The following is a 16678-nucleotide window of genomic DNA, read 5'->3' as shown; positions in this document are numbered from 1 at the left end:
TAATATGTTATTTAACTCAGTCCCTTTAATGCAAGGAAAAGGATCGTAACATCACTATCCCCACTTAACATATCAGATGGGAAGGTCTAAAGAAGAGAGAAAATCTAAAGAAATTTATACTTTCATTACTAACAATGAAATACCAATTGCTCCAAAAACACATATATTTACAGAATGATATATGAAAACTCCATGCAAATACAAATATATCACACATTAACCTAGAAAATCTTACTACTAATACTTGCCCAAAACAACTATAAAAACAGGCAATATATGTAAAACAACCGCATGAAACTACTGAAGAGCAACAAATGCAGGGAAGGCTTGAGACACTAGAATGCTTGAGAGAGACCAGAACGCTTGAGAGAAGACAACCTACAAAGTGAGCTATAAATTTACTCCAGCTTCATCCCTGAATTTGTGGTACAGAAAAATAAGAGTCCAAGGAGAAAGCCAGGCTAAGGAGACAGAAGCCAGAAACAGGAGCTTCCAAAACAGACTTACAGCGTATCATCTCAAAAAAGGGAGCTGAAAAGCAACAGCTCAAAAATCTGCAGGGGCTCCTAGGTGGCTCAATTGTTTGAAAATCTGACTCTTGGTTTTGGCTCAGATTGTAATCCCCCTGTTGTGAGATTGAGCCCCATGTCAGGGCTCCCTGCTTAGCGGAGAGCTCTGCTTCTCCCTCTCCTTCTGCCCATCCTCCCATCCTGCTCTCTCTCTCAAATAAATAAAATCTTAAAAAAAAACAAAAAACAAAACCCTACACAATCCTAAACTTGCCTACCTGCCTCACTTGTTTCTTGCCATAGAAACCACAATAAGTGCTCTTGTCCATGTTTTTCCCTTGCTTCCTCTGCCTCCTCACTGACACCAGTGCTTCTGCAGACGCCCCCCTCTGGCCTGGCATGCCCTCTTCTCTTGGACCTGTTGAGTATAACAAACCTTTCCTGTAATCACCTGATCTTGATACCTGATCTGTTGGTGTCCCCACACCTGAATAAAACCTAAATTTACAACAATAATAACAAACTCTTGATTAATTCAAAAGATGGCAAGAACAGGGGTGCCTGGCTGGCTCAGTTGGTAAAACATGAGACTCATGATCTCAGGGTGGGGAGTTCAAGACCCACACTGGGCATAGAGCTCACTAAAAAACAGAAATCAAATACAAAAAAGACTTATGCCCAACTATAAGCAGTAATTGCATAAAATATAAATGAACAAAAAACCTCCATTAAAACAAATGAAAAAGAAAAAGTTCCTTACTTTGTTGTTGGCAGCAATTTTCTAGATAGGATCCCAAAGCACAAGAAACAAAGGCAAAAATATGGGCAGCCCCAGTGGTGCAGCGGTTTAGTGCCGCCTGCAGTCCGGGGCGTGATCCTGGGGACCTGGGATAGAGTCCCACATTGGGCTCCCCGCATGGAGCCTGCTTCTCCCTCTGCCTGTGTTTCTGCCTCTCTCTCTTTCTCTCTCTCTCGGTCTCTATGAATAAATAAAATCTTTAAAAAAAAAAAAGGCAAAAATAAGTAAGTGGGCTAAGTTAAATTAAAAAGACACACAGCAAAACAAAATGAAAAGGCAATCGATGGAATGGAAGAAAACATTTGCAAATCACATATCTGATAAGGAGTTAGTATCTAAAATGTTTAACAAGTTCACAAAACTAAACAACTTGGATGAAACTTGAGTGCATTATGCTAAGTTAAATAAGACAGAAAAAGGCAAATACAGGGCACCTGGCTGGATCAGTCAGATGAACACAGGACTCTTAATCTCAGGGTCATGAGTTGGGAGCCTCATGTTGGATGCAAACTGCTTAAATAAATAAACTTAAAAAGAAAAAGACAAATACTGTATATTTAGAATCTAAAGAAGCTGCACTCCAAGAAACTAGAATAATGGTTACCAAGGGTTGAGAGGTGGGAGGAAATGGGCAGATATTGGTCAAAGGGTATACATTTCCAGTTATAAGATTAACAAGTTCTGGGAATTTAATGTATAGCATGGTGATTACAGCTAATAATACTATATTAGATCCTTGAAAGTTGCTAAGAGAGTAGATCTTAAATGTTTTCAATACAAAAAGGAAACGATAATTATGTGACAGGAAGGAGGTGTTACCTAATGATATAGTGGTTATCATTTTGCAATATATAAATATATCAAATCAATACACTGTACAGCTTAAACTTACACAATTTTATACATTAATCACATCACAATAAATGTGAAAAAATTCGGGGGGTGAAGACAACAAAGATGAGAAATATTTTATATTTTTAATTTATGTTTTGGGGGGCAGAGGAAGAGGGGAAGAGAATCTTAAGCAAGCTCTACACCAAATGTGGAGCCCCACGCAAGGGCTCAATCTTGTAACCCGGAGATCATGACCTAAGCCAAAATCAAGAGTTCGATGCTTAACCAAGCAAGCCACCCAGGTGCTCCAAGAAACACTTTAAATGTAAGGTTCCAGAAACAGTGAGTGAAAAAGGATGGAAAAAGAACTACCAGGCAAGCACTTGCCAAAGAAAGATGTGTGATTAATATCAAAGTAGATTTCAAAGCAAGAAATACTATGAAAAGACTGAAATTTTGTAATGATAATGGGACAATTCAACAAGAAGACACGATAATCTGAAATTTGTATATTCCTAATAAATCAGCCTAGAAATGCATGAAGAGACAGCTAAAAAGAAAAAAAAAAAAGACAAATCCACAATCAGTAGAGATTTTAAAATACATTTTTGAGTTGCTGATAGAACATGCACATCAAAAACAAATAAATCAGAAAGGATGCAAAAGAGCTCAAGACTATAATCAATGTATGTTATCTACTCGACATGCATAGATCATTACACCCAACAAAGTACAGAAAATATGTAATTTTCCAGTGCTGGGACAAAATATTCACAAAATACATAAAATTGATAACTATCCAAGATATACAAAAGAACTCATACAACTCAAAAAGAAAAAAAACCAAGTTTTAAAAAACTGGGAAAAACATTTCAACACACACTTCTTAAAGATATGTGAATGGCCATTAAGTCTATGAAAAAGTACTCTATATCACCAATCATCAAGGAAATGTATGTTAAAACCTTATCGAAATACTATAACACACCCACCAGAATGACTCAAATTAAAGACTCAACACTTAATGTTAGCAGAATATGAAGCAAATGGAATTCTCATATACTGTTGATGCAAGTGTAAAATTTTTACTTAATGAAGAAGTCTGGTAATTGGTCATAAAACTAAACATATATACCTGCCTATGATCTGACAATTCCACCCTAGGTATTTAAGAGGAATGAAAAACTGAGTCCACAAAAAGACTTATACATCAAAAGACTTTTAAGTCATATAAGGTTATAAAAGACAAAGATTATTATTATATACTAATAAAAGTTCAATACAGCAAGAAGATATAACAATTATAAACATTTTATAATACCTAATAACAGGTCATTAAAATATATGAAGCAAAAATTGACAGAATTGAAGAGATATTAACAGTTCTTCAATGATGTTGGAGACTTTAATACCCCACTCATAAAAGAGAACAACCAGACAGAAGCAAAGAAACGAGAACACAATAAACCAACTAGATTGAATATACATATACAGAACACTCTACCCAACAAGAAAATACACATTCTTCTCAAGGGCACACAGGACATGTTCCAGGAAAGGCCATATATTAAGGAAAAAATCAAGTCTCAAAAAATTTAAAAAGACAGATATACAAAGAATATTCTCTGATCTCAATGGGATGAAGTTAGAAATTACAAAAAAGGAAAACTAAGGATGTCTGGGTAGCTCAGCTGGTTAAGCACCTGACTCTTGCTTTTGGCTCAGGTCATAATCTCAGGGTTGTAAGATTGAGCCCCACATTTCTCTCTCCCTCCCCATTTTCATTAAAAAAAAAAAAAAAAAAGGAAAACTACAAAATTCACAAAGTTGTGGAAATTAAACAACCTACTTCTCAAGAACCAATGGATTGAAAAAGAAATCACAAAGGAAATTAGAAATACCTAGTTGAATGAAAACAAAAATAGAATATACCAAAACTTACGGGGTCAAGTAAAAGAAGCGCTCAGGAGGAAATTTATAGCTATGGACCCACAAAAAAGAGATTCTCAAATCAGCAACCTAACTTTACAATTTAAGGAACTAGAAAAAGAACAAACTAAACCCAAATTTAACAGAAGGAAGGAAAAAATAAAGATTAAAGCAGAGATAAAACAGAGTAGAAAAACAGGGGAAAAAAATCAATGAAATAAAAAGTTGGTTCTTCAAAAAAATCAACAAAACTGACAAACCTTTAACTAGATGGCCTAAGGAAAAAAGATTACTAAACTCAGAAATTAACAAGGGCACATTACTATTGACTCTAAAATAAAAAGGATTTTAAGAGAGTACTATGAACCACTATACACCAATTAATTAGATGAAAAGGGCAAATTCTGAAAAATATAAAACCTACCAAGACTAAATTAGCCATGAAGAAATAGAAAATGTGAATAGTATCACTATAAGTAGTAAGTAGATTGAATCAGTAATCAAAAGTTTCCCAATAAAGCAAAGCCCTGGACCCAACGGGCTCTTAAAATTCAAAAAAAAAAAAAAAAAAAAAAAAAAAAAAATCAACAATAAGAAAATATACAACCTGATTTTTTTTTTTAAGAAAATTTTTTGAATTTTAAGTGGCTTCACATCCAATGAGAGGCTTGAACTCACAACCCTGAGATCAAGAGTCACATGCTCTACCTACTGGGCCAGTAAGGTGCCCCCACACAACCTAATTTAAAAATGGACCTAACAGGGACGCCTGGGTGGCTCAGCAGTTTGGCGGCTGCCTTCGGCCCAGGGAGTGATTCTGGGGTCCTGGGATCAAGTCCCACATTGGGCTCCCTGCATGGAGCCTTCTTCTCCCTCTGCCTGTGTCTCTGCCCCGCTCTCTCTCTGTCTCTCCTGAATAAATAAATAAAACCTTAAAAAAAAAAAAAATGGCCTAACACCCTGACACCTTACCAAGGAAAACATACAGATGGGAAATTAGATATATAAAGATGGTTCACATCATGATTATCAGGGAAATATAAATTAAAACAATTAGATACAATACTAGACACAATTAGAATGGCCAAAATCTGAAACACCAATAGTATCCTTTGGTACCAATGAGCATACAGAGCAACAAGAACTCTCATCATTCACTGCTGGTAGAAATGCGAAATGGTACAGCCCTTTTGGAAGATAGTTCGGTGGTTTCTTATAAAATTAAACATACTTTACAATACAGTCCAACAATGGCACTCCTTAGTATTTACTCAAAGGAAGTGAAAATATATCCACACAAAAACCTCCACACAATTTGTTTTTTTCAAGGCAGTGAAAATACTCTGTATGATGATGGGTACTTAGCATACATTTGACTAAACACATAGAATGTATGGTACTAAGAGTGAATCTTAATGTACACTATGGTGATTATGTTACATCAATGTAGGTGGATCAGTTTTGTTTTGTTTTTTTTTTAAGATTTTACTTATTTATTCATGAGACACAGAGAGAGAGAGAGAAAGGCAGAGACATAGGCAGAGAGAGAAGCAGGCTCCATGCAGGGAGCCCGATGTGAGACTCAATCCTGGGACTCCAGGATCACACCTTGGGCCGAAGGCAGATGCTCAACCACTGAGCCACCCAGGGATCCCTGGTTGATCAGTTCTATTCTGGTAGAGGATACTGGTAATGAGGGAGGCTATGCATGTGTGAGGAAAAGGATAAGAGATCTTTCTGTACTTTCAATTTTGCTGTGAACCTAACACTGCTCTAGAAAAATAAAATCTTTTTAAAAAATATTTTAAAATATCTCTATGTGGGGCGCCTGGGCGGCTCAGTCAGTTAAATATCTGCCTTTGGGCTCAGGTCATGATCTCAGGGTCCTGGGATCAAGCCCTGCATTGGTCTCCTTGCTCACCAGGGAGTCCGCTTCTCCCTTTCTCTCTCTGCCCCCATCCTGTTTGTGCTCTCTCCCATGCACACGCTCTCTCACTCTTTTGTTCTCTCTCTCTCTCTAAAAAATAAATAAAATCTTCTAAAACACGAAATAAATAAAATAAATATCTCTACTTAATATCTTCATCTCAATTCCTTCAGATGAAACTGTTCAGGTTTATAAAGTATTGCAATTTCACTTCTCAACAGGAAGTATATGCATGTAAATATATTTAAGTTTTTATTTATTTATTTAAATAATCTCCACACTCAATATGGGGCTTGAACTCATGACCCTGAGATCAAGAGTTGCATGCTCTTCTGACTGAACCAGCCACACATGCCTATATATAAATCTTTTACTTGCTTATGGTGGTATATTTTTAAACAATGAAAAAGTTAACCTACTTTCCCCCATCCGTATGTTTTACACCAAAAGATGTCTTCTTGGGGATCCTTGGGTGGCTCAGTGGTTTAGCGCCTGCTTTCAGCCCAGGGCGTGATCCTGGAGTTCCGGGATCGAGTCCCACATCGGGCTCCCTGCCTGGAGCCTGCTTCTCCCTCTGCCTGTATCTCTGCCTCTCTTCTGTGTGTCTCTCATGAATAAATAAATAAAATCTTAAAAAATAAAAAAAGTAGCACCATAAAATTTTAAAAAATAAATGACACTATCCTCATTTTAAAAATTAAATGGCGGGATCCCTAGGTGGCTCAGTGGTTTAGCGCCTCCCTTTGGTCCAGGGCATGATCCTGGAGTCCTGGTATCGAGTCCCACATCAGGCTCCCTGCATGGAGCCTGCTTCTTCCTCTGCCTGTGTCTCTGCCTCTCTCTCTCTGTATCTCTCATGAATAAATAATAAAATCTTTAAATTAATTAATTAATTAATTAATAAACAAACAAATAAATAAATAAAAATAAAAATTAAATGGCATATAAAAACTATGTGTTATAGATATATGTAGGATGAATAATTATCTCATTTCGCCTTGGACTATGGGATTTCTAGGACATGGGACTTTTACCAGTAAAGCTGGGAGAATCTTGGAGCTCCTGCGTAGCTTAGTCAGTTCAGCATCTGCCTTTGGCTAAGATCATGATCCCAGAATCTTGGGATCAGGCCCCACATCAGGCTCCTGCTCAGTGGGGAGTCTCCTTCTCCCTCTGTCCCTTCCGCTGCTCATGCTTGTGTTTTCTTGCTCTCTTGAGAGAAGAGCCAAAATACTAAATAACTAAAACCAGGTATGAGTGGGAACATTACAACCAACCTACAGAAATAAAAAGGGTTATATGACATTTCTATGCACAACTGTATACCAATAAATTAGATAACCTAGATGAAACAAATTCCTAGAACCCACAAATAAAGTAACTTAAGAAAATAAAAAATAGGGACACCTGGATGGCTCAGTCGGTTAAGCGTCTGTCCTTGACTCAAATTATAATCCCAGGGTCCTGGGATTGAGCTCCATGACAGACTCTCTGCTTAGTGGGGAGCCTGTTTCTCCCTTTCCCTCTGCATGTGCTCTCTTGCTCTCTGTCAAATAATAAAATCTTTAAAAAGGAAAATAAAAAATAGCAACAGACCTCTAACAAGTTAACACTGAACGAGCAATAAAAAACAAAGTCTATAACCAGATGCCTTCACTGTGAATTCTAGCAAACATTTAAAGAAGAATTAACACAATTCTTCACCAACTCTTCCAAAAAATAAAAGAACACTTCCTAACTCAATGAGGCCAGTATTAGCCTGATACAAACACTAGACCAAGAAAATCATAAGTAAATTACAGTATCTCTTATGAATACAGATGTAGTCAAAGTACAATCAAACCAAAAACAACAGCCTATATAAAAGGATTATAAACCATGACAAAGTGGAATTTATCCCAGAAATGCAAGAGTGGTTCAATATAACAATATCAATAATGTAATTTACTACATTAACAGAACCAAGGAGAAAAACCATATGATCATCTTAATCGATATCAAAAAGGTATATAACAGAGTACAAAAAAAAAAAGAGTACAACAAACTTTCATGAAAAAAACACTCAAAAAATTACAAATAGAAAGATCTTCAATATGATAAAGATTATTTACGAAAACCCCACAGATAACATTATTCTCAATGATGAAAAATGGAAAAAAGCTTTCTATTTAAGATCCGGAACAAGGATGCTCACTTTCATCACTGCCATCAAAGTTCTAATTAGAACAAACATAATAAAAACAAATAAAAAGCATCCAAATTAGAAAGGAAGAAATAAAACAATTTTTATACTTTTTTTTTTAAAGGTTAATCTTTTTTTTTCTTTGAGGGAGACAAAGAGAGAGAGGGAGCACACAGAGGGAGAGCAAGAGGGAGAAGCAGACTTCTTGCTGAGCAGAGTGTCTGACGTGGGGCTTGAGGTTATCAGGACCCTGAGGTCATGACTTGAGCCAAAGGTAGACACTTAACCAATTGAGCCACCCAGGTGCCCCAAGTGACATGATCTTATATACAGAATTCCAAAGTATCCACATGAAAGATACTAGAGCTAATAAATTTAGCAAAACTAGAGTAAAAATCAATTCACATAAATCACTTGTTTCTATATACCAGAAATGAACAATCTCTTTAAGAGGGAATTAAAAAAGTAAATCCATTTACCATAGCAGCTAAAATAACATACTAATGACTAAATTTAAGCAATGAAGTACAACTGTACACTGAAAACTATAAAACATTGCTGACAAAATTAAAGACCTAAATAAAAGTTTAGAAGAACATCTTGTGTTCACAGATAGTTAAGACTTAGTAAGATGCCATACTACCAAGCATAATCTATGGATTTAAATAATCCCTAACAAAGTTCCAACAGCAGAAAGGAAAAGCCGATTCCCAAATCTATATGGAATTCCAAGGACCCCCACATAGCTAAAACTATCCTTAAAAAGATTAATAAAGTTATCCCTGATCTCAAACTTACTACAAAGCTACAGTAATCAAAACAGTATTATACTAACATAAAGATGGATATGTCAACAAATGGAAAAGAACTGAGAGTTCAGAAGTAAACCCATACGATATGGTCAATTGATTCCACAAAGATGTTAAGATAATTCAACAGGGAAAGAATAGTCTCTTCAATAGAGAGCACTGGAACAAATGAATTTCCACATACAAAAGAATGAAATTGGACCTTTACCCCATTAATATATGCAAAAATTAACTCAAAGTGAATCAATGACCTGTAAATAAGAGCTAAGAGCATAAAACCCTTAAAAGAAAACATAAAAGTAAATCTTCATGACCTTGGATTTAGCAATGGATTCTTAGATATAACACCTAGAGCATAAGTAACAATGACCAAAAATAGACCAATTGGATTTAATCCAAATTTAAAACTTTTGTACATCAAAGGACATTATCAAGAAAGTGAAAAGATAAACTACAGAACAGAAGAAAATATTTGCAATTCATGTATCTGGTTAAGGATTTAATATTAAGAATACGTAAAGAACCCTTACAACTCCACAACAAAAAGACAACCCAAATTTTAAAATGGGCAAACTATTTGAATAGACATTTCTCCAAAGAAGATATACAAATGACTAATAAACACATGAAAAGATGCTGAACATTTTTAGTAATAGGAAAATACAAATCAAAACATCAAGTTACTACTTCACAACGAGTAGGATGGCTATAATCAAAGTAATAAAAAAATAACAGGCATTTGTGAGGATATGGAATAATCCGAATTCTGGTAAATTGCTGATGGGAATGGAAACAGGGTACAAGCACTATGGTACAGTTTGTCAGTTCCTCAAAAAGTTAAACCTAAAATCACAATGTGATCTAGTATTTTTCACTCCTAGGTACACACTCAAATTTGAAAACAGTGACTGAAACAGATATTTGTACACCAGTGTTCATTATAGCATTTATTCACAATAGTCAAAAGGTGGACACAATCTAGTGTCCATCAACAAATGAATGGATAAACAAACCATGGTATATTTATACAATGGGGTATTATTCAGCTATAAAAAGGAATGAAGTACTGATACATGCTACAGCATGGTTGACCTGTGAGGTGTTAAGCTATACAGTATCCTAAGCGATATAAGCTAGTCACAAAAGTACAAATATTGTATGATTCCATTCATATGAAATATCTACAATAGGCAAATTCATAGAAAAAAGTAGATCAGAGATTAGGTAGAGGGAGAAGAAGTTATTGCAAATAAATACAGAGCTTATTGTTTGGGGTGATAAAAAAAAGTTTTGAAAATAGTGGTAATGGTTGTACAACATTGTGAGCGTAATTAACACCACAAATTGTACATTTAAAAATGATTAAAATGGTAAATTTGAGGATTCTTTTAGCACAACACACACACATATACACACAAGAAAAAAGACTTTGGTACATAGCTTCTGTCAAACAATAATCCTAGAATTCCTCAACACTAAAATTGACTACGTATGAGACTTTACAGAAGTCAGTGTTCTATAAAAATTTAATTCTATAGTAATGCAAGTCATTAGACTCCTCAAACTACTGTGCTAAAATGCCAAACCACATGTAAGTTAAAGCAAAATAAAAATCTTTCCCATTTTTTCAATAATCCAAGAAGCTCAATAAATAAAACTATCTACTTTCATATTATATACATACATCTATGCAGGTGATTATAAAACGGACTACTGCCTATGTTTCTTTATATTATTGTTTTTTACTCGCCAGGACTAAATATTAAGTAAATGCTGGTCACTGACATTAAGCCTTTAACACTTACAAAATACACTGCTCCAAAGCTTCCATGGCCAATTTCTCTGAGATCTGTAAAGAGCTTCTCTGGATCTTCTTTGAAGAAGAGCTCTGCAATTTCAGGGTCCTTCAGGCTGCCCGCTCGGTTAGTTGATGGCATCCTGCTGGGCAATCAGTTCTCTGATTCTAATTTTATACTGCTATCCCAATCCTTGGTTCATCTGTATGAATGAAGCCACACTGGCATAAACTACTGTAGAGAAATAAAAAAAGAAAAAAGTCAGGAAAAGCAAAAGCTACTACGAATAATTAGTATAAGATCATTTTCTGACAGCATATACAAAATTATCTCAGGTCTAGATTTTCACTGAGAAGGAAGTATGGTCTACTAGTATAGTAGTTCCTCATCTGGCTCATGATCACAATTACCTGTGGTACTTTAAAAAAAAAAAAGATTCTTAATATCCATAGTATACAAGTAAATAGTGTATGTATACTTTAAAAAGTAAACAAATCTTTATATCATAGAAGCCTTTCTATGTCAATACTTCAAGATTTACCTAATCCAGATACAGCGCACGCATCAGAAGAGATAACACATAGCTATCAAAAATCTGCATTAACAACTTAAGATGTACCAATAGTATGTCTTTGACACCAGGAAGATTCTCATCTATTAATGATATTCAAATATAAGAAAATACACAAAATATTTAATTCAGTAAGTTATGTTTCTTTTCCTTTCAGATACCATTTGCCAGTATTTAATCAACTCTAATACAGACAGTCCAAAGAAAACTACAATGGAAGAAATAATGATTTTCACACAGACAACTGTTTCCCCATAAACCTGATTCACATTAAAATATGGCCTTTATCAAATCTGCATCATTAGATAAGTAGATACTACAGATAACCAGTAAACTCCCTGGTGTTCTGGTATCAGTTCCTTTGTATCAGATTACTGGTTTTTAAAAATAGCTGTCGTAACTGAGAGGCTTTAGAACCTGGGTTCTGGAAAAACTGCCTGGACATGAATCCTGTCAACACTATTTACAAACTGTGAGCTCAGGTAGCCTCATTTTCCTAATCTGTACAATGAAAATAATCTATTTTCGAGAATGGGCTAGCACACTCCAGAAAATCAGAGAAATAAATAATGGGGGAACTGAACATTTACACTATCTAATACTAAAAGATAACTATGGCATCATTAGAATACTTGAAAATAGGACAAGCAACACACTCAAATATGGCTGTCTTGGAATTTAGCATACAACGAAAGGAGAAAAAAATAAATGTTGAGAAAATTGAGAATCCATTTAGAAAAAGAAATATAGGGCAGCCCAGGTGGCTCAGCAGTTTAGCGCCGCCTTCAGCCCAGGGCGTGATCCTGGAGACCCGGGATTGAGTCCCGCGTCAAGCTCCCCGCGTGGAGCCTGCTTCTCCCTCTGTCTGTGTCTCTGCCTCTCTCTCTGTCTCTCATGAATAAATAAATAAAATCTTAAAAAATATATACATAAAAATTATTACACTCACATATCTTATCTAAACATTACTGCTAAGTGGCTTCAGAGGCATCCCAAATAAATGAGGAAAAACTGCCTAAGTGATGCTTGGACACTCCAATAACTATTTGGCAAAAAATAAAATGAGAACTGTTCCTCAAAATGAACACCATAATTACATATGGGTCAGAAATAGAAATTTAAAAAATAAAACTCGGCGACTGGCTGGGTCATTCAGAAGAGCATGTGATTCTTGATCTTGGAGTCATGAGTTTGAGCCCCTCACTGGGTGTGGAAATTACTTAAATAAGATTTTAAGGAACACCTGGGTGGCTCAGTGGTTGGGCATTTGTCTTCAGCTCAGGGCGTAATCCTGGAGTCCCGGGATTGAGTCCCGCATCAGGCTCCCTGCATGAAGTCTGCTTCTCCCTCTGCCTGTTTCTCTGCCTCTCTCTCTCTCTCTCTCATGAATAAATAAATCTTTAAAAAATAAATAAATAAAATAAAATTTAAAAAGTGAAACTACAAATAAAAGAAGTTCCTCCATAATCAGGGATAGAGGAAACTTTATGATCCAAATCCAAAACAATAATAACAAAGAATGATACATATTTAACAATATTAAAAAAAAAAAAACTTGGAAAGAGTGGTCATGGAAAAAGACACTCCAAACAAAAAGAAAGAAAAAAAAAAGATAAACTTGGGGAAAAAAAGCTTGAAACTTAGGTTTACAAAGGGTTAATAACACTAATATATAGAGTTAAAAAAAAAAGGAAAGAAAAAAACCAACAATCTGATATCCTTAATATCCAAAATGTTCCAAAAAACAGCAGAGAAAAAATACAGCAGATATGTGAGTTCACAGAAAAAAGACTATCTTGAATTAAATTAAAAACTTTAAAAAATTAAATGGCTTAAATCTGAACAACCATTAAGGCAGCCCTGGTGGCTCAGCGGTTTAGCGCTGCCTTCTGCCCAGGGCATGATCCTGGAGACCCGGGATCTAGTCCCACATCGGGCTCCCTGCTTGGAGCCTGCTTCTCCCTTTGCCTGTGTCTCTGCCTCTCTCTCTCTCTCTCTCTCTCTCTGTATCTCTCATGAATAAATAAATAAAATCTTTAAAAAATAAAATTAACTATTAAATATACGAAAATATGTTCCAAATCACTTCAAGTAAGAGAACTATAAATTAAAACTATACTAAGATTTCATTTGTATCTATCAGAAACGCAAAAATTCACCACATGCTGATGGTACGGTAGAAGGGAAATACGTATGCACTCATCCATTAATAGCGGTAATGATAAAACAGTGCAAACCCTAAGGAGAAAAATCTAGCCAAAACATATATGCACTTATCATTTCACACAAAAATACCACTTTAAGGAATCCATGCCAAAGATACTTACAGAGAATATAAGAAATGATAAAGGCACAAGGTCAGAACTGGAAATCATTATATCGCTAATGGGAGTATAAAACAGTACAACCATTTTGGAAAACTGTTTAGCAGATGCTTATCAAGAAAAATAAATATTTACTATATGAAGGAGCAATTCCTGAACTAATCATTTATTCAAAGAAAAGAAAACACAGGTACACAAAAACTTGCACATAATAGTTTTATTCGTAACAGTCCAAAACTGCAAATACAAATGCCTCTCAACAAGTAAATGTATAATAGAATTGTGGCATATTTACACAATGAAATACTATTCACAGCAATAAACAGGAATAAACTACTGACACATGAAGAAACACACATGAATATCAAAAACATTCCGTTCACTCAGCAAAAGAAGCCAAAAACAAAAGAGTACGTACTTAATGATTCCCCTGATAAATTCTCATATAGGCAAAATTAGTCTCAAGTAATATATCCAATGTTACTTAGGGTGGGTATGGAGGACAAAAGGGCCCAAAGGAGTTTCTAGGGATAACAGAATACTAGTGTATACACTTGTATTATGTACTATATTATGTTATTCAGTTGTAAAACTCTAATTGAACACTTAAAATGGATGCATTTCACTATGTGTAAATTATACTTCAATTAACAACTTTAAAAAATTAAATGGCTTAAATCTAAGTGCAATATACACATGTATAAAAATCTAAGTACCATATACACACTCTCTTACGTGTGCACTCTCTATATAGTGCAAATTTATGAACAAGGTATAGAAGGATATGTATTGAAATATTAATATTTTCTTGGATAAAGCAGAACCATAAAAAGCATTATTGCTGGCCTACACATCTGTATTATCTGAATTTTTATAGCAATTGCTTTTATAATTTTAAGAAATTTACATTGCATTTTAAATTTGAGGGAAATAAAATAGAACATTTTTAGAACTAGAAGAATACATACTCTGACTATGGAGAACATCCAAAAAAGGCTATTAGCATTTTTTTTTAATTCACAAAGGACTAATGCATTTTACAATTTTGTATGTCAAAAAAATTTGAGTCAATCACAAAAACTGAAACATTCAGAGCAAACACAATTAAGGAGGCATATTCCTTAAATATATAAATATTATTCAAATCACTAGAAAGTAGCTAATTCATCAACATATAAATAAACGGCCAAAGGATATACATCAGCATTCCATAAACAGGTAATATAAATTACTGGCGAGAGAAGTTAAAACTTGATGGGTACAGCCATGAGTTTTAGATTATATTTCCCTTCTTTAATTCCTGGCTTTGACCTCTTATAGCCTGAATTACAGAACTATGTTCAGGGTGCTGACAAGAAAACCCTTGAAGAAATCAAATCCCCTCTTTCCATCCAAAGGACCAGAAAAAGGAGATCTAAAGACTGGGAGGGGGAAAGCCATTATTTTCTCTTTTGTCTCCTCAGTCACAGAACTGCACTGCCCTAGGAACAGAAAAACAAACAACAACAACAACAAAACATAAGAAAGCCTATCTCTTTGGCCAGAAAAATTGGAAAACAGGGTTCTTGTTGACCCAAAAAGTATGAAGGGGATTCCCATTATTTTCTTAAACTCCTCTTTCCTTTCCCCACTTCACTTAAGGGTAGCCCCATTATGAAGACTTGTACAAAGCACAGGTCTTAATGCTCAGGGAAAAACTTGTCTTTCTGATCAGAAGAACAGGGAAATAGCCACTGGAAACTGAAGAGTATGGAGGAAAATCGTGGACAAGAGAGAGATGGAAAAGAGATCTCTAATTCTTTTCTTTTGGTATAAGCCAAAACAAATACTGATTTGCACTTGTGTAGACTCAAGTGAAATGAAGGCTACACTAAAGACAATTAATCTATAATATAAACCACTGCCAAGTCTCATACTATCACTGAAAGGCATAGCTCAGGGCAAATCCAAAGAGCACAGCAAAGGTTTTGAAAATAGAACTGAGGGATGCCTGGTTGGCTCAGTGGTTGTGTCTGCCTTCGGCTCAGGTAGTGATCCTGGGGTCCTGGGATCGAGTTCTGAATCAGGCTCCCTGCAGGGAGCCTGCTTCCCCCTCTGCCTATGTCTCTGTGTCTCTCATGAATAAATTTTTTTTAAATCTTAAAAAAAAAAAAAAAAAGAAAAGAAAACAGAATTGATACTGGAACCACCACCTATAGAAAGTGAGATAGAACTTCCCATTTAAACCAGTTGGTGTCTACTGAAAATGAAAACAAATCAACATTCTCTAGAGCATATTAATAGGACTCAGAAATGACAACATAATATTCACAGTGTCCAAGATAAAATCCAAAATTACTCTACATGTAAAAACAAACAACACACACACACACACACACACACACACACACACACACAAAACTGGTAAATATGACAAATTATCAAGGGAACAGAGGACCAACAGATGCCTATTTTGAGATGATTCATGTTGGAATTATTACAAAAAGACTTAAAAAGCAGTTATTACAACCATAACAAATGAGGTAAGGTTAACACTATGGAAACAACTGAAAAGACGTTAAGTTCTTAGTAGAGAAATACAAAATTTTTTTTAAAAATCACACAGAAGGGCACCTCGGTGACTCGGTGGTAAGCATCTATCTGCCTTCAGCTCAGGGTGTGATCCTGGGGTTCTGGGATCAAGTCCTGAATCAGTTCCCTATGGGGAACCTGCCTCTCCCTCTGCCTATATGTCTTTGCCTCTCTCCCTGTGTCTCTCATTAATAAACAAAAAAAAAGAATCACATAAAAAACTCAGTATCATAAATGAGGGGTGCCTGGCTGGCACAGTCTGTATGTAGGGCAAGCAACTCCTGCACAGTCTGTAGAGCACGCAACTCTTGACCTTGGAGTTATGAGTTCAAAACCCATGTTGGGCATGTTACTTACTTAAAAAAAAAAAAAGAAAAAAAAAAAAAAAACCTCATTGTATGGGCTCAGTTGCACAACAGAGATTAAA

General features: G+C 35.4%; 1 protein-coding gene across 2 annotated transcripts in view; it reads right to left on the bottom strand.

Moving 5' to 3' along the window:
* Nucleotides 1-16678, bottom strand: part of TAOK1 (TAO kinase 1) — a 158350-nt gene that overhangs the window by 89331 nt on the left and 52341 nt on the right. Inside the window, exon 2 of one of the 2 annotated variants that reach the window (XM_038548342.1) lies at nt 10795-11016. In XM_038548342.1, coding sequence (XP_038404270.1) covers nt 10795-10926 — 132 coding nt within the window. In that variant the 5' untranslated portion in view covers nt 10927-11016. Of the gene's footprint in view, nt 1-10794; nt 11020-16678 lie in introns of both variants that reach the window. The other variant, XM_038548341.1, reaches the window with a different exon arrangement.

This window comes from Canis lupus, chromosome 9 (assembly GCF_011100685.1).
Source record: "Canis lupus familiaris isolate Mischka breed German Shepherd chromosome 9, alternate assembly UU_Cfam_GSD_1.0, whole genome shotgun sequence".
Lineage (NCBI taxonomy): Eukaryota > Metazoa > Chordata > Mammalia > Carnivora > Canidae > Canis > Canis lupus.
The sequence above is the reverse complement of the archived record's forward strand: the minus strand, read 5'-3'. Positions and strand labels throughout refer to the sequence as shown.